A 23,592-nucleotide genomic window follows, 5' to 3' on the forward strand; every position below is an offset into this window, starting at 1 on the left:
GTGTGTTAGTGTGTGTGTGTGTGTGGGGGGGGGGGGGGGGGGGGGGGGGTGTTACACCATGCTTTGGCGGGCAAGCACTCGGCTTTTGATTGAAATAGCATGTTGTCTTTTGAGTTCCCATTTCGGTAGCGTTTAAATTATAGTGTCTCTCCACGGGGCTGCAGAAAGTCTCCAGGGGTGGGAATAAAAGCAGAAAGGAGAAATGCGTCAGTATATTTGTTGGGAGGTTTTGGATGTAAGCACTGGAGCACTGGTTGAACATGTGAAATTGACTTTGAGGAGGATTAATTAGTGTGTGACTTTTAATATCGACAGGCGAATCACAAGATGAATGTATAGTGTTCTGTGTTAAACTGCTGTTTAAGACTATTAGGTTGATGAGGAACTCCAGCAAGTTTGTTTCAAACGTTATGCATTCCTTGCTTTGGATTGGTAGATGAGTAACTGAGCAGCCGTTGGATGATAGGATGGTAGTCTGTTCAAGGCTGGTTAGATCTGGTGGTTAACAAGTTGGTTTAAAAAAAACAAAAAAAACAACATCCATATTGGACCACACGGTGGAGCCGTGGTTAACGCTCTCTCATAGAAAGAATGTCATGGGTTCAAACACTGGCTGGGTCTTTCTGTGTGGAGTTTGCATGTTCTGCATGTGGGTTTCCTCTGTACTAAACTGTCCCTCGGTGTGACTGTGTGGGTATTTATCCTACGATGAACTGGTGATGAACTGGAGATGAACTGGTGATTAACTGGTGATGAACTGGAGATGAACTGGAGACATGACCACATGGACAAAAGTTTAATCCCAATAGGGTTGGACCAGTAAAACAAGCATATACCAACAGTTTCCTATTGTTTGCCTTACTTTTAGTGCCATCAGTAGAAGTAGACTTTAAACTGTTGAAAAGGATTATACTGTATACTTGCAACAGGTAAACAAACACTTGCAAATGACAGTGCTCTTTCAATTCTGGCATTCAGTTTTAACAAGACACAACTGAGCAGTATTTGTTATGATCCCATTAGTCAGCAGGTCACACTAGTGGTGTTTTACAAATAGTTTGTTGACTTTGTTTCTTTTGCCATCTTTTCTTGATCTATTTGCTTTTGTACTTCTGACTTGTGGCCTGTTGCCAACAGGTTGATGTAACGTAGGAAGAACGAGGTAATCTGTCGTAAACTCTGTGCAGTGAATCTGATTGGCCAAATATTTGGACACGTGGTGCATGAATGCACATTGCATTCAAATGTATGATTTATGCAGTTCAGTCAGTCATTTGCAATATGTAAATATTGCAAAGGTTGTGCAGGCCTATTTTAAATGCACTTCCCAATAGAGTTCCCAATAGAAGAGCACCTCCTAATAAAAGACCCCCCCTCAAAATACTTTACTCCATTAGTCACAGTCACCCATTCACACACACACACACACACACACATGCACTCATATCCACCAATGGTGATGTCTTGTGGGCTGCTTGACCACCATTGTGAGTAATTTGGGGTTCCGAGCTTTGTTCAAAAACATTTTGAATTGAGGAAAGAAAAACCGGCAACCTTGCAACTGGAAGACAGGCCGGTCAGGGGCCTATATCAGCCTGTTTAATAGTGCACACTTACTTTCATTTTTAAGTAACTGATGGTCGTAGTTATTAATTGGGGTTTGCATTGTTCAAGTGACAGCAGCAAACGTCACTAACAGATCAGGGAAGTAGATACGGCACTACAAGAACATCAAAGTTACCCTGTGTGGGAGGATTTGTAAAAACATTCATGAAGTATGATCTCTCGACAGGAACAGCCTGAAGAATTGAACACAAAGCATTTTTGCACAGTTTACAAAGCATTGTTTTGAATGTGGACTTATCAACGTTTTGATAACGCCCTCATATACCTTTGCATTAAAATCAGGGAAACGTGTAGAATTGTTGCTATTTATAGGTAAGTATGCTCTCATTTTCCAGATTATATTGGGTTGTATGTGACCCCTGAATTAATGAGTTTGACTCCATACATGGAAGGATGCCAACACATCTCAATGGTGTTGTCAAAACATATTGATCGCCCCCCTGTGGCTCGATGCAGTACTGCCTCAAACTCAAGCCCATGACCCAAACTAGGAATTATGAAAGCGTTTGAAATGTTTTTTTTTTATTTTTTTTATTCAAATATGGTTTGTATAAATGCATAGCTCATATATGTATTTGTCTAAATGTTTGCTGCCATTGTGTGTTCTGTGGTTGTTGCTGATGCTGCAGGAAGGTAGATGTAAATTGAAAAAGTTACCATTTGGGAAATTCCTTCTTCTGTGTTGGTAGCATCTGTATCCTATTGATGACAAAAATGTCATCAAGACTCATTATTACTATTGGACTTATTTTCCACTTCTTTAAGTTCTCGGTTAGAAATTTAGACTTATTTTCCATCTTGGAAGTCAGTACTGCCCTGATGTCAGTCACACACACACACACAATATGGCAGGGCTTGTTTTCTGGATGATTTATTTAACTCCCAAAGCAGCTGCAGGAAGTTACAATTCATCATCTACTTTTATATCCGGACTGTGGTTCACACACTTCACATTCATCCAGGTGACAGGTGATCACAGTTAAATGAGCTTTACTTAAATTGAGATATGCTACATCAGGAGTTATCAGTGTGAGAGGAAGTGCCCTCGCAGCCCCTCAACTGGGAGAAATATACTTGGAAAACAAGTATCATCAATAAACACGAGAGAAAGTTGTAGTGGCAACATACATTATAGTAATTCATTTGGTATATTTGTCCATCTGTTCATTTCTACTGCATTACAACAAGATAACATGCTGTTCAGATTGCGGGGTATCTTTTTCTCGGGCTGCTGATATCCAGCATTTCATTAAGCTATATATATATATGACTTGCACTAAAAGGACAAACTCTATGATGTGGATGTCTTTGTGCTTTTCAATTTGTACTCCCCAAAAATGGAACCGGAGCTGCATTTTGTTTTCTCTTTTTTTTCTCCATCACATGCGCATCCGCAGTTTCCACCAGCAACCTTTCAGAAGTGAGCAGTTCACTGACAAAGTTGTTTTTAGACATTTCTCCTTTATTTTTGTCCTCCTCACTTCAGACCTGTCGCCTCCAGGAAAATCCTAATGTTCGAATAATGGAGTTAAAAGCAGTAAGACTCCCTCTGATTAGCCAATGTTGACATGCAGAGCTTGAATGCATGGACACATATAATATATCGGAATTCAGTCACTGTTTCTGCAAAATCGATATTGCAAACATTGATATTGCGACGACCCTATATTTTCAATATAATGCCCAAAGTTCATCTGATGTTGCTCACAAATGCATTTTACAAAGATAAGGCATCATGAAATCATGCCTTTCAATTCAATTCACCTGAACAACAAACGTGACATTTATTCCATATTGGTAGGTCTGCAACATATACAAAGTGGTGTATGTAATATATGTCATAGAGCTGGATATTAAAGCTATTTCCAGTTCTATCCTTTTGCTTGGAGCATCCATGAACACTTCTGTATAAAAGAGCAATACCATTCAAAGCTGTAATTATTTTCTTATTACGAGGTACAATTTGTAATGATGATGTATCTAGAAAATAAATAAATAATAGGAACTAAAGTGAAAAAAAGTATGTTTTTCTAAGCAACTGGCATCATTATTGCCATGGAATAAAAAGTTATTGACAGAAATAAACAGGGTGTTCCTGTTGGAACCGCTCATATGCAGCATAAGATTCTGTTCTTTAGTTTAAACAGGCTTTCTCATCTTTGTAACTTTTGGCTTGAAAAACCATTGAATTCTTGCTACATTAGCAGTGTTTCCTCTATTCTCAGTCCTTGTCTGTCCTGTCTCCCCCGATGAACCGGAGCCAGGCCGGAGCAGCCAAACTCTGACGGTTTGACCTTCCTCAGAGGTCACCTCCATTCTTACAGCAGCCCGTCCAGCACAGCAGCCTCCGGCCTCAGCTGTACAACCAATCAGAGCCCCATCCAGGCTCATTCTGCAGAGATGTGGGAATGAAAGGTCCGATTAGGACCTGCTGGAAGTATTCAACGCGTAGTCCCCACCCCGCCCAGCTCATCACCCTTGCTGGCGGCCCCTTCTCTCCGGCCCCCTCTCCCCCGTCCGCTCAGAGCCGTGATTGGCATGTGAATTACAGTGTGTGGTGATGATAATAAGAGTGCTAACCCGGGCCAGGCCTGCGCCTTCCAGCCAGCAACCAATCCCAGCTGGCACGGCCTGAAAGACAACCGCTGCCACCATCTGAAGAGGCAAATAAAAATGACAAGCTAACTGTTAAAGAACTGCTGATTTTTCACATGTTGTTTTAAAAGCTTTTGTTACTGTGCCAGATTTATTATTTTTTTTTACCCAACTCCTTCTCTCTTTTTTCCCTTAAATCTTCACTCTTCTTCCCCCCCTCAACCACATCCAGATATATGAAACCCCTCATTTATCAAGGGTATCTAAGAATAAGTCTCACCCATTGTGGTGCAACTTTGATAAAAACAACAAAAAAAAAAAAAAAAAAAGAAAAGAAGAGAAAAGTATTTTGTGTTCACAGTGATTGTCCTCAGTGGGACAAAAACACATAAAGACGTGTGTGACTGGGGGGGAGGGGGTTCTCAACTGGTTCCCATCACATACATGCAGAATGATGCATTGCCACTAAATGATGGTCAGCTTCCCCTCCACCAGACATGTTAACACAGAAAGAAGCTCTCAACACGTCTCCTGCTCCGGCCAGGGTGTTTATGTTGGACCACTCTTAACTTTCATGCATTATTTCATCCAAATACTCCAAAATCACAGGCACGCATTATGTCGTTAAGGAAATTACTCTCTAACACTCCGTGGATTGCTTTTTCACCCCATGATATCCTTCTGGGAAGAAGAGTCGTCATTCCCAGAGATTTATTCTCAAATCCCAGCTTCCCAAAGCGCAGTGTGGATCCTGCTGCCTTCTTCAATCAAGAGTCCAGCCTGGCGGAGTTGCCCGTCTGTCCGCGACGGAAAAAAGACACTCGGCTGAGATCCTAACACGCCGGGTCTGACTCTCATTATCAATTACGGCTGTTTTTGTTTCTTTTTACCGCAACCATTAACCACATAGTTACTGGCAGTTGAGAGGGAGAGAGGGCGAGAGAGAGAGGGAGAGAGGGAGAGAGAGAGAGAGAGAGAGAGAGAGAGAGAGAGAGAGAGAGAGAGAGAGAGAGAGAGAGAGATAGAGAGAGAGAGAGAGAGAGAGAGAGAGAGAGAGAGAGAGAGACAGAGACAGAGACAGAGACAGAGACAGAGAGAGAGAGAGAGAGCAATTTTCATCAAAAGGAATTAGTTGTTCAAACAAAATGAGATGAATTTGCCATAGATGAAGATTCACAGTTGGCCTCTGTGGACAGATGAAGATTTATATGTGTTTAATAGGGAGAGGGTGAGTAGCAAAGGGATAACTGAAGGCTTTAGGGAGAGAAAGGGAGGAAAGAGGGAGGAAGAGTGAGAAGATAATTCACAACACACTTGTGGTGAGTCGTAGGAAGAGGAGGAGGAGGAGGAGGAGGAGGAGGCAGCATCTTGGCAGAGCTGTGACTCCCCTCTCCTGTTTTCCTCTTGCCCTCATCCCCCTTGTTACCCACCCGGACAGGCGGAGGCAGCGGGAGCCAGTAAAGGCTGGATGCCGTGGCACATGAGCCATTAAATCTTCCTACACTGCGGGTAGGGGAGGAGGGTGTTGGTACCAGGCCTCGTGCCCAGGATCCACAAGCCCTGCCAGCATGGAGACCCAGAGAGAGGAGAACAAAGGATCTGCTCAGAGGCAAAGCTCTCATCCAATGCGATGAAAGCTAGAAAATACCCAGATAACTGTCTTTCAACTGGTCACTGGAGAAAAGACCAAATCTTCTCAATTTGCAGTAGTAAAGTTGCATTAGGTTGAACTGAAACACTTTCAAGCAACGTTTTACAACTTCTGACACCCGATTCAAGTTGTTTACTGACAAATCCACTCCAGTAGTATAAGTAACTGCTACAGCCATTGAATGACTAAACATTATTAATGGACTTCAGATGTTCACAACACGTGGAGGAAACTGAAAATGTCAACACAGCCTCAAACATGAAGTGTATAAATATGGAGTTGATGAAGTAAGTTTTAGGTTCCTTCAAAGTGAACGTCATGGGCCCGAGGTTGGTTTTGGCCTTGGGGCCTTTCGCCATTTGGAGTTTTCATATTCTTCCTCTGCATTCTTTCCAGGCACTCTGGTGATATACATTTGAGGTTCATTTGACGATTAACTTTTCCAATATGGTCAAAATCAATTACTGTTTCGCTGCTTGCCCGTCATTTCCTATACTTATAAATTAATCTCATTATTTAATCCTCCTGCACTAAACAGTCCCTGGTGTTTTGGTTGTTAGGATATGAAAACATTTAGCCTGGCAGGTTTTTGCTTTTTATGCTCCAAAATCATACAAACGGACATCGACGGGATCCAAGAGCAGCTGAATAGTCTTGTCATTAAAGGCCAACCATGGTGAAATTGTGTAATTATCTAATTGTCAGCAAATGTCATGCAAATATATCATCAAATGGGGCTTTTGTTTGCATCCTAGAGCCAGTCACTGGCCCCGCTTATTGAAATGTGTGTCAAAAAACGAGCAACAGATGCAGCGTTTCATTTCCCAGCTGAGCACAGACACGTAAACGTTGAAGGAGGATCATTTTCAGCAGAGGTATTCAGTGCGTGATTCACATTATTGACTGATTCACTGAGTTTCAAAAAGAACTGATATCACGACTACTGTGGATACAGGTCAACGTTCCGTTTAGTTGAACATTGTCATGTTGCTGTTATTGGAACTGAGTCAGTTAAAGGAGTTTAATGAAATAGTAACCGAGGTACAATTTACTGGAGACAACAGCTCTGGTTCATGCTACAAGCAACAGTCATAGACAGAGACAGAAACTCTTCAGCTCTCCAACTATGACCCAAAAGAAAGTGTTGTGTTTTTAATTGTGTTAATCCCTGAAATTAACCATTGGAGAGATTTATGACGCCTTGTATATAGACGGAATATTTGTTCATATTATGAGGTCATTTGTTTCAGTCTTTTTTGAAGGATTCAATACAGGACATAAAGCAGAAGCAAATCTGAGTTTACTGGTAACTTCATTTCTCTCGTGAGATTTTCCCTCTTTCCCCTCCAGACATGCAGAATGCAGCCAAATGAGATTAAACACAGCTCTCCGTCACTGATAGATGATTGGAAGAGATTTATCTGGATGACTTTCAACTGCAAATCCAGGCGCTAGATCTAACTGCGTTGGCCGACGCAGACAATTAGTCCCGAGGGCGATCAGCGACTCTGTCATGCTGCTCATGCTGCTGCTGAAGGAGCTGAAGGAGCGAAGAGAATTTGTTGAGGATCCCTGCAGCGTCGTGTATGGACCTCCGACGGAGTTTTCCCCTGAGTGAGGGACAAGACGGAGGTTATGAGTAGCAGATGTAATGCCACACACACACACACACACACACACACACACACACACACACACACACACACACACACACACACACACACACACACACACACACACACACACACACACACACACACACACACACACACACACACACACACACCATATAGCCGATGACATGTCAGGGTCAAATGAATTAGTCTCCCTGTTGTGAAAAGCTTCGGCTGGCTTCTACATGGTCTTTATCTCACGTCTACTGTCGGTGGACAGAAGAAACAATAGTCTCAACAAACAGCCTGAAATCCTTCAAATCCTCACAGTTTGCAACAACAAATCTGTAAAAACCCGCATTGGAAACAATTAGCACATGACTGACTCAGCAGAGACTGTGGATATGTGTATACGTGTGTGTAGTCCAGGTGGGCCTCCACTCACTTCCAATTCAGAGGAATCACATCTCATTAGGGCCACGGTTTACTAAGTGTGCGCAACATTCTGCTCTGCCGATGTCACAGCAGAAGGGTGGTGGAAGTTTGACGTTTGGCAGCGAGTGGGCATCCGCTCCAGCAGCCCATGCCCAGAATAACCCTCACACACACACACAAACACACACGCTAACTGCTCTGCATCAGGATCTGTCTTAAAACAAACCATCAGGAGGCCCCGTCACATCCATTCAGCCCTGAGCTGCAGACAGACAGGTCTGTTTATAAACACACATACACACGTTGCAGGTTGTGAGCGTGTGCACATGTACAGTACCGACAGACGCCCACCGCGACCCGGCGGCTGCTCGTGATTACTCCTTGGGCTCCGGCCTGCAGCTCTAAACACACACACAAACACACGCGCACACACACGCGCACACACACACGCACACACACACACACACACACACACACACACACACACACACACACACACACACACACACACACACACACACACACACACTGAAGATTACAAGCCTGAAGCAATCTACTAAAGTTGGGACACTTATATTGGGGGCTGAATAATTGCTATGATTGCTGTGGAGGGGGGTTAGTTTACCTGAAAGAGAGTTTAGGTTTGAATAAGTTTTCATTTTTCATTTGTTTGTTAATTTGGAATGGGAGAGGGCATATTAATGAACAAGCCACCTCTTCAGAGGTGACTGTAATTATGACGGATTTAGCACGAAGCTAATTTCCCTTACGTCGTCTCACATAAAACCTTTCAAGGTTACACACGTACAAAAACAATGAAAACATACAAAAACAATATGGTCAAACAAAGACAACGATGATAAAACAATTCTTCCTAAAAACTTACCATAAAGTGCAAATATTAAAGATCTTACTCAGTAGTCTGACATAGTCTGACGCACCTGTGTTTTTTTTCTTCTTCAATATATTTAAAAGTTTATGATCGTCCTAGTGATCACAAGTTTGGTTGTTAATCAGCCGTATCTTGTACTATGTGATGTAATGTAGGACATAATGAGTCGCTCATCAACAGAAGACAAGTTCTCAACTATTAAAAATAAACAACTAAATATCAGCACCACATTTTAAATACTAAATGTGATCATTTTAACTATATAACATTTATTGATGAAAATTGGGGCAAACTTGAAAATTTTATTATCCATGGTGTATTATGTCTTTAAAAGTGTCTGTGCGCAAGAGCCAAAGCTACAGAAGCTCTGATTGTGGTCTTTGGGCCCTCAGGTAGCATGACGTCACAAGTGGAAATCACTGCGTGAGTTCGGGAACACTTATGAAATCCTGTGCTTGTGAACACAATCTGCATCACTCCATCTACGAATGGAAGGTCATAATTAACCACTCAACTTCTAAGACCAAAAACAAGTCTTTGTCTTTTTACGTCAAATCAAATTTAGGTGGAGCCACAAACCATGTTTAACTTTTAAAATGAGGCAAACACAGCTTAAAAAGTTTTATGTATAGTTTTTTCAAAATTGGCATTCATGAAGTTTCATTTTTGGATGGGAAACATTTCAGCATGTTTTCAGCTGTATTTAGACCTGATTTTAACAAATTCATCCCTCTTTTTTTATGATTCTTTTTAGACAATTCTATGACATTCAAGCTTTTGAACCATTTTGGCTCTCCTTTAAGCAGTTGTAAATGTTTTTACAACATTTTCTTTCTTTGAGTATTTCTACAAATTTTCGGGTGGGGTCATTTTGAAAATGACTGGTGTGCAAATAAGATTACAAGAAGTGAAAATATTTAAACGTATCATGTTCTGAAAGTTTCAGCGAGCCAGAAGGGCTAAAAGCTCATGTGGCTTCAGAGCCACAGGTTACAGACCCTTACACTAGATACAAAAACACACTGAGATTTTGGTGTCTACGCTTGAATAGATCAGCTGAGGTGAAGTGGAAATGTTTAAAGTGGTCTAAAAAATAGAATAATGAAATATAAAAAAGTTAAATATTTAGCTGCTTTGAGTTCCAGTGTAATATGAAAAAGTCAGTGCTTCACATTAATGTCTATGTGCAGGTTTTTTTTGTCCTCGCTGTCTCTTGACATTGAACAACACACAAACTTTTATCGAAATAAAAGTTTTTAAACTTAAAGAGCAACACAAAAACAAATTCAAACACCTTGAGAGTCTTCTTGCAATAAAATAACGTACGTCAACTATTGTAAGTAAACACATTGCGCTTTTACTGCCTTCATCTGGTAGACAATTGTATCACACGAACATAACAAAATAACCAAATAATATATTCAACAAGGTCCATAAAAGTAACACAAATTGACTCCAATTGATTAAGGCCATAAAAAGGAACTTCGAAACGGTTTGATTTATTTGATGTGGCAACAAAACGAAGCAGTCACACAAAACAGATGAGATTCCTCACACAGTGAAATAACACTCAACAGTGTTTGAAGCTGAGAAAACCCAAAGGCAGACGTGGTTAGAAGACAAGAAACTATCAATCCATCTTTATTCTTAGTTACTGCTTTGTTCTATTCAGGGGGCTGGGGCCGATCAAAGCTCACTGATACATCCTGCCGGTCACCAGTCCATCACAGGGCAAAGAGAGACAATCACACACTGGCAGTCACACTTAGGGACAATTTAGGTTCAGCAATAAACCTCACATCGACGATTTTGAACTGTGGTAGGAAACATATGAACATGCTCTCTTTGCTGTGACCTCAAGAGAAAACTGAACGTGGCGCTTGGTACCAGCGCAGAGTTTAAACACCAGCATCCATTCACACGTTAACATTATCAGCACCAAATTACAAGTTTTAAAACCGAGGCGAAGCTTCCAAGATGACCGTCATCTGGTCTCTCAGTGTGCCACTCCTTCAAAATGAGTGATGTCAATCTGTGTGTGAAGTTGCTACCTATCATTCAATTCATACTTTCATTTAGAAATGGAAAAATAACCTCTAATCAGACTTACAAATGAACGGTGCAGCTACTGCAGTGAATAAGCAGATGTTGAATAAATCAAGGGGACAAGTCCCTCCTATTATCATTAGTGAGAGTGGAAAATAAACACGCAATGTTCATTTGAATGGGTCAATTTAGCAAAGATGGACCGAGACGAGAAATGCCAGACACCAATTGTTGTCCTAGAAATTATATTTCCACAAAAAAGTGAAACCAAAAAGCCCCCAATGAGAAGTCCCTGAGTTGAAGGGAGATAAATCAGAGGAAACACTGATGGACTTAAGCATAGTCACACAGGAACACAGACAGACCAACAACACACAGAAGATAAACAAAGCCACCAGGTGACAACAATCACACAATGAGGTGCAGGTGAAACACATCAGGGTGGGGAACAGCAATGAAACACAAGGAGGGGAAGTCGAGGAGCTGGAAAGAGACAGTCTTACTGGATCTCACTAAAAACACAAGAGACAGAACAAGAAATACAATAACTGAACTCTGAAAGGTTATTTCAACTTTGACAATAGAACACACAAAACTAGGAAGACAAGACCCCGAATTGTTGAATCTTATCAAGCCAGAACAGGAAAACGTCTAATTGAACTGTTATTGATCTCTTCAATGATCACATCAGCCAACATATTGTTGTTGAAAGAGCTGGTGCTTCATAACAGGGACCATTGCATTACAAATAGGAATAATTGAATATGGTTCATTTAAATGAAACTACATTCACAATTAATAAAAACACCTGCACTTAATCTGAACTTGTCATGGATTTTATCTTTACATGTGGAGGGTACATCCCAAGACCCACCACCAAGCTTCAATAAGCAACAAATTACTTGCAAATTATAATTTATTAGGCCATGGATTCAAATCAACAACATGCCAGCGTGCCTGAAGGCGTAAAATGATGGGAAATCCTAATTGCAGCTCGTCATCAAACTTCCGCATTAATGGGAACCCGAGGCCCCCCTCCAAATTGGATTTGAGTCCCTTGTTTCCGGCGAGCGCCCGTATTGTGCTTAATAAGAGGAAACATGTGTGCCAAATAACCCCGAATGGCACAAAACGCAGATTTGCACTGGATTAGGACTCAGAACGCAACGAAATCGAGCTTCCTGTTGTGTTTAGTGAAACTAGGGGAGGCGATCACTTCCCTGCGCGGCCGTCATCACTCCGCTGACATCCCGTAATCCCATGAGGAAGATTTATGAGCTGACTGCTGAAGACAGCTTGGAAAAGCAATCTCTCAGACGTGTGTGGAAGGAAACTACACAGGCTATTTCTATCAGTTTGTCGCCTCTTATTTCAATCAGAGGCAGTGACTCTGGCGGAAGGCCTTGGCGCGCACCATAGTCGCTTTTACGCAGCGTTAGAACTTCTTTTCCTTCCGCAGTTTAAACCGCGATTGAGATGCACTTTGAGTTTGAGTGCAATTCTGAAAGCAAACGACAAGTTAAGGAAGAATAAACACGGATCCAGGCCGCGGTCCTGAAACAGGTTATGATGACAGAGAACATGTGATTCCGGTTGGTCATAGTTCTCCATTTCCCGGCTGTTGTCAGAGATTTCCATCACCGTCCAAACCAACCGTGCCGTAAACACAGCCCTCATTTGTTTTCTCCTCAGAGCAATTATACCATGTGATTAAAAAACATTTTAAATAGAGCCTTCGCTGACTTGTATTTGTGTTAAGCGGATCTATTTCATGTCGAGTTGTAATGTAATAATCCCGAGCTGTCATTACAGGCCAGTGTTCCCCAGTGCGCCAAACTCCATCTGATCTCCGCACTTATGAGAACCAGACCGGCGGACACCCTCACCGGGTACCACCGCAGGAAAAAAGTCCTCCTTCTATAGCAGAGAAACGGGAGACAAGAAAGCGCTTTAAGGGAAGCCTTCAAATTAATATAGGAAATGTTAGCTTCAACAGAAAAGCGCAGTTTCACGGAGATGCTTTACCTTCCAGATGGTCCGAGTTAACAGACTTAAATATTTGTGCCCTGACTCCCTTTCCAATACTCCAAGAAATCCATTCTATTTATCTATCGGCCGTCTAAGTGGAGGGAAGCAACTTGGAAAAACAACTGAGGGGTTTGTTTCTGCTTCAGAATGTTCCATCGAGGGAAAATACCTTTAACAAAAATCTAATTTAACACACTATTCGTGGACCACTAGTACCTTACGGCATACTTCCCTCATCTATTATTTTGGATCAGCTTGAATAGACTCTTCTAGATTGGAATAGCAAATCAATACACCTAAAGCAGGGGTGTCCAAACTCGGTCCTTCAGGGCCGGCGTTCTGCATGTTTTAGCTCTCTCCTTTCATCAGCATACCTGATTCTAATGATGGTGTCATCACCAAGGTTGCGAAAAAAGCCACTAACGAGCCCCTTAGTGTAGTCAGGTGTGTTGGAACTGAGAGAGACCTGAACCAGGCAGGACGCCGGCCCTCGAGGACAGAGTTTGGACACCACTGACCTCACCCAATCTGAAGGTAAGCCACGGCGCGCGTAAAGATTCTCCCAGAAAATCAACCACTGACACCAAGTGAGCACTGCAATAAATATCAGTCATTAATTAAATCTCCTTAAATTCCATTAACGCATTAGAAAACACTTGCACGTTTTTCTAAATAAATAAAAAATTAAGAGTGTATTGAATCAATATCTACTTTTTGATATAGATGACCAAAGCTGTCATGATCTGATCTTAAATACACTATGTGTGCAAATTTGACTTCTTTTGATCCCAAAAAAATCCATTTGAGGTAAAGTAGCCTATGTCCCGTGACGGCTGTTTTTTGGAGCGCAGGCCCCCGTGAAGGAATGCGCGCTGCCTTCTTCCCTCCCTCTCTGTGACGCGCAGCGGAGTAGCGAGGAACAAGCCCTCTGTGGGGCAGAGAGGGTTAGGGGAGACGCTGAAACGGTTAAAGGAGGAGAGAGGGAAAGATCGCTGTGTGGAGAAGAGGCGTGCCAGTAATCAAGCATTTTGGATGAGGGCGCGCGTCTCGAAGAACACATGGAAAAGCACCGGCTTAATTACGCAGCGTCACGGAGCCGCTGTGAGACAAGGAGGGCTCCCTGAGGCGCCGTTACTGTTGATGTTTTTTCTGCCCCGTCCTGTCCTGACAGGGAGGGGACGCTGAACTTTGTGCGGGACAAAGTCAGAGTTCAGGTGGATAAGAGGAGCCACTGAAGATCGGCGTCTTTCGTCAGGATGCAGGGCCTGAGCTCCCGGGCTCACGCCTTTTCAGTGGAGGCGCTCGTCGGGAAGCCCTGCAAGAGGATGAAAATTTCGGAGGCCCTCGAGTCAAGTTCAGATGGAGACACCGGCAGTGATGGGAGCGTCTTCATCGGTGAGGCGACATATTTGTGAAAAGATGTTGAGACTTTCACTGACCAACATTTCACGCAAAAAAAAAAAGAAAAAGAAAAGTTGCTCATTGAAAGTTTTGGCACTTTTCTCCCACCCAAGTTCAAATTTGGTCTATAAACTACAATTTGATTGAGTAGATGCAGCTGGTGTAACGTTGAGTCAGGCAAATAGTCACTTTCATGCCACACTTTGTTTATTAGGATTTCATCAATATTGATGACTTTAACACTGTCACGGATCACCACAACATTGAGCTGTACACATGTTTTAGACTTTTTTGTTTTCCTAACTGCTCACTTTGCTTGACCTTCAGGTCAGCACGACCATCTTTCCAACCAGGTAAAGAAAGTGGGATCAGTAGTGAGGAGGCCGGATGACTCCTCTGACCCGCAGAGACAGACTGTGCCAACGGGCTGCGGAGACTGTGACCCAGGCAGCGACGAGAAGACGCCGAAGGAGAGCGACTGTCGGCCGGACAGAGAGGTCCGTGTCGAGCTGCAGGGCTCCGAGCTGTGGAAGCGATTCTATGAGATCGGGACTGAGATGATCATCACCAAAGCCGGCAGGTATAAACTCTTTAGGATACATATTTTATTGTGAATTACTCTCAAGGCTTAACCTGTTGCAAACAGGCCTTCCAGAGCCCTTTCCTGACATTAAAGTTTGCGTCTGACTTTAAATAAAATAAATTTGACCTATATGATGAATAAGGAGGCAGCAACCACCGACATATACGCGATAAAGTTGTCTTGGTCTGCTGGAGTTTAAAGTCAAACAGGAGTATTAATCTGAATAACAACAAATGTCCAATCCAATTTGACAGATGTTTTTTTTTTTTTTTTAAGCGGTTTGATCATAATAAAATAAGACCAGATCCGAGTTTTTAGTGTAAACTGAGATACCCTGCAAGTATTTTGCTCAAAACAACCAACATAACGTATTTGCAGTTCCTTGTAAATCTATTCAGGTGTGATATAAAGCGATCTTTATCGCTGATATTTACATCAACTGTCTCCGCGGTCGCAGGTGCGCACGGTGTAAAAAGACTGCAGCCAATCAGAAGAGAGCTGAGGAACTGTCGCCTATACAGCGAAACGAGTCAAACAAGCATTTAAAATACAATCTTCAATGTAGAAATTGACTGACTCTCTTCGCTGAGCCAATATTTGCTGAGGTGCATTTAATAGTTAACCTTTTGTCAGGCACGTGGTCATATTTGAGAACCTGTGCAGAACTTGTAACTGGAGGAAATATAGAATGCAGGAAATTAATAGTTTTTATTATTATGCAATTTGTTTTGTGGTATTTCTTAGATTGTGTTTGCTGCTTTATTTCAGCCAAACTTCTCCCATCTGATTTGCCTGAAAAAAATGAAGAAAATCTGTGCTTAAACATCAACACTGTGTACATAAATATTGTAACAGTGTTTATATATATATATATATATATATGTATATATATTTGTTTTTTTATTTTAACATAAATCCATTTGTTGAAGCCTGCTTTTGTTTTTTTACAAAATGATGTAAAACCCAGACATTAATTTAATGGTGACATGTTTGCCATTTTGCCCAGTTTTATGCCATCTTGAAAGACATTTCGTTGTATTATTGGCATTTAATTGCGTCCTTTTCCACTAACTTTAGTATTGGAGTTTAATTTTCCATAAGATTTTAAATTTGGGTGTTAACGAATCACCCGAAGGGTTAAACTTGTCTTGTCGTGCGACAGTATTTAGTTATTTGTTCAAATAACTAAACAAAATCTGAATAGAGAGCCTTTCTCATATAACCCAAAGCCATCAATTATACAAGTAAGCCTTGTGATGCTGCAGTATTCCCGAGCATGAGAAGATTAAATTAACTTTATCTGTCGGTCTCAAAGAAATTAGTTGGTGGTTTGATAAGTGACCATGTGCGTCCTCTTTGGCTTCCCCCTCCCATAAATTAGTTATTGGGAAATAACAAGTTGCTGAAATCTGGGAGGTTTTCTTGATCTAATTACCGAGAATGCACGCTATAAATCAGGTGAAGATGCCACCGCGGCCCCTCGATTTTCTTCCCTTTGACCCCGGACGACTCTGAACATTTCTGGCCGGACTTCTGCCTGCATGGGCTGAAAAATTCCGATTAATTCTCAGCATTTCTTCTTCTTCTTCTTCAAAAGAAAAATATAATATGCTTAGTCTCTTATCCTCACTTTATTTCCAGGAGGATGTTTCCTTCCGTGCGCGTAAAAGTGCGCAATCTGGACCCGTGCCAGCAGTACTATATTGCGATGGACGTCATGCCGGTGGACTCCAAACGCTACAGGTGTGTGTACCAGATAATCATGACTCAAAAGACTCCTCATTGCTCCTGACGGCCATGCATTACTTGTAAACCCGTCTTAGGTATGTGTACCACAGCTCTCAGTGGATGGTGGCCGGAAACACGGACCACTCGTGCATCTCTCCGCGGCTCTACGTGCACCCGGACTCTCCGTGCGCTGGAGAAACGTGGATGCGTCAGGTCATCAGCTTCGACCGGGTCAAACTCACCAACAACGAGATGGACGATAAGGGGCATGTAGGTAACCGGCGGACCACGCACTCTCTACTTCTCTGCGTAACTTCTCAGGGTTGATGATAATGTACTTGTAGGTTACAGTTACGTTACTTTAACTGCTCTTGATTCCTCAGTTTATTTGATATATTGCATATGATTTCTTCAAATATCTAAAAAGGTACTCACTTGTGGACAAATGGGAGCCAATTAAGTATTTCTACTCCTTTGCTATATTTAAGATACGTTTTGTGACTGTGTACTTTTACTTCTACTTTTCCCTCCTCTTGAAACGTGCTCTTTTAGTGTTCTAACCTCTGTTGAAGCCATTCAATGTTACTGTGAAATGATAGATACAGCTGACAGTAACAGAAGGTGCAGAAGATAAATGTAATAGTGATCAAGTTACATTATAATGGCTGAATGCCAAAACTTCCTGTTACAAAAATAAACGTTTTCAAGGGAAAACTATGAAACAAGTCGAATCTGTGTCAAATGAACAAGCTCCTGTTTTCACACTGGCAAACAGTATTGAAATTAGTTATGAGTGTGCATGTTCAAATATGTGCATTCAACTTTTTGCACCACTGCTATTAAAATTCTTCAATATGCCTTTGAAATATTGAGTATTAATGAGGTTCACAATTCATTTTTCTTTTTTTTCTTTTTTTCTTACACACAAGTATTTATAGTTGAACTTATGGAATTAATGTGAGTCGGTTTGCCAACTCGAGTGGGGCAGCAGTGTTTTCTCTACAATGACCACTTTAAATGCCGCCACACTCGTATCTGATCTCACACACTGTGGGGGGAAACCTGCATGTCTTAGAGAGGGGAAGGAAGTGGAAATCCTTCACAGCTCCATGACATCCCTGAAAGGCTCAGAGATGCACAGATGTGGTGGCCAGAGAGGTGATACCAGGCTTTTGACTTGATCCTCCTGTTTATGAAATCATGCTGGGATTTGTGCCGATGGGAACATCAACTTTTCTGAACTAAGAACGATTTACTGAAGCCTTGTGGGCTCTTTAAATCTCTATGTTTGGTACATTATTTTAGTTTTTTTCCTTGTTTGCAATAGTTTTGAAGGTGTAGATACTCCACATGGTTGAGAGATGAGTTTGTAGAGATCTATTGTGACTAGCAAGATAAATGGCAAGATAAATGTGTTCAAATGTGTTTTTATTCAGCTTATTTTATTGACATCTTTGGATTTTATAAGACCAGTTTTTCTCTGACCATATATTGTGATAAAATCGAATTTTCAATTCGCAAAATATGCACCTAATATGCACGCTAGGACGATAACATGTAAATAAGAAAAATTACCTTTTGGTGAAAAACGTTGTTTTGAACATGATTTGGCCAACTTTTGTTTTGGATGTCATTGTTCATATAAATGATTTATATGAAATTAAAAGATAAGATGTCATATATTTTACCTGTTGAATAGTACATTTTCATGCGCTGTATCTTTTATTCTGTTCATGTTTTACAATGTAATGTTAGTCTGCCTCATTATTTCATCTAATTCATATAACTGGAAAAAAAAATCCACATGCACATCACAAAAATATATTTTTTTGAATTAAATATTTTAAACTGTTTAACTATTTGGCATGTACAAACTACAAGACCAAATATGAACAAATACAATTTGTCTATGTTCAAACATTTAATTGTCAAAATACATTTTGACAAGTATTTGTAGGATTTATAAATAAAATAAACATTTTCATTCAATACCGTCTACATGACATAAAGAAGTAATTTGATTACGCTTGAACGACAACTTTCTGCTATAAACCCAATGACTTGCATTTAAGTTTTTTTAAATTCACTTTGAAATTATAATCAAATCAAGGCAGTGATTTATTTTTTTTTTTTTCTGTTTCTGTCACCAACATTTAAATGGAATTCATCTCTCTTGCATGGCAGAAATGTTTAGGAGACAATGAAAGGTTCGTAGTACGGCGTTGCAGAAGTTTGTCACGGGCCTGCGTCAATGTTTCCAAAGTCCACCCTGAAGATAATCTAATAGTAGACCGCCTTGTAAAACCTGAAACCTTATCCTCTTCTCCTGTTGCAGATCATTCTTCAGTCGATGCATAAATACAAGCCTCGTGTGCACGTCATCCAGCACGACCCTCGGCTGGACCTGTCGCAGATCCAGTCGCTGCCAGCCGAAGGAGTGCACAGCTTCTCCTTCCCCGAGACCGAGTTCACCACCGTCACAGCCTACCAGAATCAGCAGGTACCGCTGACACTCAGAGACGACGTGCACTGGAGACGTACTGGAAATCCTGGCTGCTCTCTGAGCTAAACAGCTGAAATGTTCACAGAGTCAAGCAGTCTAATCATACGTTACGGAAAACAGGAAATGACTCGATTTAGCTGATTTACAGGCTTTAGCTGCTGTGTGCCAGAAATATTAAAAAAGCAGATGTTTAGCCCTTGCCATTCACGCACTGGTTGTTATGACGAGCCAATCAACAACTCTGGTTGTGTGACCTCACATCGAAACTTTTTTGTGGCACCGCATTGTGACGCTGATGAGGCCTCGGCAAAATCGTAAATTTGCAACGTTTGGATTTTCAGCCAGGCGGGTGTGCATGTGTGTGTGTGTGTGTGTGTGTGCGTGCGCACATGTCTGTGTGGGTGTGTGTGTTCACATGCATTGCGGGGTCTGACCCTACTATTGGCTTCCATTCCTACAGTAACGGAGCCATCCGCAGGGACGGCCAGCTCTTTTCATCAGGGCTCATTTTACTATCACCGCATGTATTATTACAGAAAGTCAGTAATGAGCTGTGACTGTTGGAGTCCGCAGCCCTATTAAAGCAGCACAGAAATCCGTATGACCCCGAGCCCCATTTTTTCCCCCTGTTTGACATGGCTCATCGCCCCGGGTGCTGCTGGGAGATGTGATCCAAGAGGGGGGGGGGGGGGGGGCAGGGTGGAAGCGGGGTGTGCTTTGCCACTCTCCTTGCTGCTGTAAAGCTGAGCTCATTGTTGTGTTAACACGACAGCGGTGGACATGTCCACTCTAACCCACCTCCTGTCGTCTCTCCGGGGCCAGATCACCAAGCTGAAGATCGACAGGAACCCCTTCGCCAAAGGCTTCAGAGATCCAGGAAGGAATAGGTACAGAACCATCACTGACCTCTGAACAGGCTTTTTTTTTTCTTTTCTTTAAGCTGAAATACTCCTCTAAATGACCCAGGAGGGATTATGGGTTCAGGCTGATGAAATCTGAAGCCACGTAAAACCCTCATATAAAGCTGAACTGTGTCGTGCAGAATTTCACACCTCTCAGAATCAATATTTTAATACCTGGGATAACATTTTTTACTGCTTTTACAGTATGTGAATCTATGTGTGTGTGTGTGTGTGTGTGTGTGTGTGTGTGTGTGTGTGTGTGTGTGTGTGTGTGTGTAAAGAGGGGTGTTGGATGGCCTGTTAGAGTCATATCCCTGGAGAGGCCCCCTCAGCTTGGACTTCAAGCCGTTTGCCATACAGCTCCAAGGTACCACTCTCTTTTGTTTTTAACTTCTCTACTCTTCCTTGAGTTTTTTTTTTTTTTTTCCCTTCTGTTTTTAATGTTACATTTTCTGACGTCCTGTCACCAGGCAGCCCGGGATCGACTGGCTCAGTGAAGGGCCTCCTCCCTCTCTCCCCGTCTTCAACCCTTCATCCATTCTCCGCGCTCTCCTGCCAGGACGCCGCCGCCCTCCACACCCTCGCTTTCCCCCTCTACAGCAAGTCGTCCAGCAGCCTTTCGGCCGCCCTCTCCCCGCTGCCCGGCCGAGCCTTCTCCTCCTCCTCTGCGTCCTCCTCTTCCTCCACTGACAGACTGAGAGGCCTTCCTCTTCTGCCTCCGCTGACAGACCTCTCGCTCCTGTCAGCGCTGCAGGGGAAGAAACCTCCCCTCTGCAGGGACACGTGTCCCGCCGTGGGGTCCCCCGGGAGCCTGATCCCCCTCCACAGCCCCCTCGGCCCCCAGGGGTCCACTCTCCTCCCTCACCTCGTCGACACAGCGGGCCCCTACTGTCTGTACCGCTACAGCTTCCCCCTGAACCCCCAGCTCTCTCTTTCCCGGCACGCCAAACTCTCCGAGGACACCACCACCACCACAGACTGCTTGCTGCGCCAGTCTCCGTGGCACCCGACCACCAACCACTGTCTCTGACAGCTGGACAGCGCTCGCAGGCTCTGGCCCATTGAGTGTAGCAAGCCAAAGATTATTGCAGGAAAACATTGAGGGCTGATTCTCTCCTCCAGCAGTTGGGGAGGTGTGTCTGTGGGGACGCTTTTGTATTTAAGAAGTATTTTTGTACGCAGTGTTGGATTTTACCAGCACAGAAACTCGCCCTGAAGCGGCTTCGCTTCACTGCGCACACTCGTCTAGAAGCCAGCTTTGGAGAAAACAAAAACATTTCTGTTCAGGTAGGATGTAGATTTTTTTTTTTTAACATTTTTTATTTGCCTTCCATAGACTTGTTTTTCAAGGTTTTAGCCAAAGGGCATCAGCTACAGGACCTGACGTATCGAACTATGAATAAATGTGACTGTTAAACTGACCTTAAGTGCCGATTAAAGTATTTTTTATGCTTTTTTTTATTAAGATGCGACAGGTCAAAAACCTTATTTTCTCCACACGCTGCACCGTATAGACGATGATCCGTATTTCCTGAGCCAACATGACAATCTGAGAGCACTGTTGTACAACAGGAAGCAGCACTGAAGGAGATATGATGATGGGGTCGAGTTATTTAGTGAAACTGAACAAAGGTCAGTCTCATGGTTTTTTTTTTTGTTTAGTTTTTTTTTTATTCAGTGTCATGGTTGGCCACCCCTGACTAATAACATGAGCTCATCAGGTCTCTCTGTGATTTTAGAGGAAGAAACTCCAGCTGCCAGAATTCAGGCAGCCAGTTTCCATCCCTGTGCTTTATTAGCAATAATAAGACTAATCAGATACGCATGGGGGTGAAACGGTTATTTCACCGAGGCCTCCGTCGACCACAAGCTGTGGCCAGGCTGAAACAAGGCTCCCTGCTCTGTGAGGCCGACTAAAGCAGGCCTGTCATCACTGTTGTGTTATGACATGGCTCCAGGATCAACAGTAAATCAATACTGCTGCGTGAAGACCTTTTTTAAGTCCTGTGGACGGAGAGTCGAATGAAAACTTCTCACTGCTTGCGGGCCAGGATAAATGCCGTGTTTTTGTTTTGTTTTGAGGGTTGTTTTTTTTTCTTCTTAAGGTTCGTACCAAATGGGGGAAACGCCCGTTCAGCCGCTGATGTGATAATTCCTGCCTTCAGCTCAGACTCCAGACGCAGCGGCCATCCCTTCTTCCCTCTCGGCCCAGCAGAGTGCTTTAGGCAAAGCTGGGGGGGAAATGGTCTGTTTCCAGACAAACGCTCATAACCAAACAGCAATTTACTTGTCACAGCCGAGCATGGCAGTGAGCTAACGCGTGCGGGACGTTGGAAAATGCAGGAAGGAGTTAATTGGGCCGGCCGGGGCGAGGGGATGGCCCCGTGCAGAGCGGTCAGGTGCACGGCGATCAAACAGCCCGTCCTTTGTCCGCACACAGACATAATCTGAGGCTGTTATTTGATACTGTCTGTCATTTCCATGTTTGCCTTGGTCGGACAATCATTTTAAACTCCCTTCTAATTCCTGATCATTCAATTAGACAAATTGCTTTCATACCGGCAGAGCTGAACTCTGCACCTGTGGCTTTTCAATACATTACAGCAGACACACAAAGTGCTTGTTAGCGGGAACTGCAGGAGAATAAATCTTGTGTCGCTTTTAAATCATGGTGTACGTGCAAGTTTGTTGCGTTGCACGCTTTAAACCATGAACGGACGACTTTTTGATCTGTTTGTCATGTACTTGCTAACATTTAGCAACAGTGCTAATGGAGAAACGTGATGAGGCGGTCAGACGAGCCTTATTAGAAAATAATCTTTCACATGTAAGAAAATTTCTTTGGTGAGATGAATAAAACTACACTATAGTGAAACTATTCATATGTGCTTTTAAATGAATGTAAGCTAATTGTTTTGAGTTGTCGGGTATGGTCTGGTTTACCCGAGCTTTCACTTTTTATAAACTTGATAATTTTTACTCCTCAAATTTTCAAAGCATGTTTAATTTAGTCGAATGAATGGAACGCACAGATATATCTAAATACAAAAACAACTTTTTAATGCTTACCAGTACCAGGTCTTAAACATGTACATAGTTTCCACTTAAGGATATGTGAAAGGATATTTCTGGACTGTTTCCATCAAATTCCCATGTGACGAGAATGTTGGACTCCAAAGTTGGCTAAAAGTGACTATCATCATCCTCACTATTTCTTCTTCATCTGCACTTGCACTGTGAATTCACCTCAAAATGTATCAACACAGCCCTCTTGTAGACGGTAGCCGAAACAAGTTAGAAATTTGTCCATTTTTTAGTTTGCAATAACACAAGTGGGGATGTTTCTGGATGGTTCTGCAGTGATTGACTGGCAGTAAAAGGGGGAGAAATTTGACCCCGAAGTCATTTGTTTCTAATCATGTGAAATGGCATCCTGAAACAGGAGAGAAGCTCAGCAGAGAGTCGGGACGAGTAAATATACTCAGGGCTTCATTAGATTAACTCTCACACACATACACACATACCCACACACACACACACACACACACACACACACACACACACACACACACACACACACACACACACA

The 23,592-nt window shown here is 42.5% G+C and overlaps 1 protein-coding gene across 1 annotated transcript; it reads left to right on the forward strand.

The window, feature by feature from the left end:
- Nucleotides 1–14,142: 14,142 nt before the first annotated feature.
- On the forward strand, nt 14,143–21,033 carry tbx22 (T-box transcription factor 22; the record flags this gene model as incomplete). The annotated part of the gene is made up of 8 exons (XM_080465085.1): nt 14,143–14,281; nt 14,615–14,867; nt 16,512–16,613; nt 16,694–16,868; nt 18,934–19,098; nt 19,924–19,988; nt 20,285–20,370; nt 20,474–21,033. The coding sequence occupies 8 exons, from the start codon at nt 14,143–14,145 to the stop codon at nt 21,031–21,033; spliced, it is 1,545 nt and encodes a 514-aa protein (XP_080321211.1).
- Nucleotides 21,034–23,592: the final 2,559 nt, after the last annotated feature.

Source organism: Lipophrys pholis (assembly GCF_963383615.2).
Source record: "Lipophrys pholis genome assembly, chromosome: 6".
Taxonomy (NCBI): Eukaryota; Metazoa; Chordata; class Actinopteri; order Blenniiformes; family Blenniidae; genus Lipophrys; species Lipophrys pholis.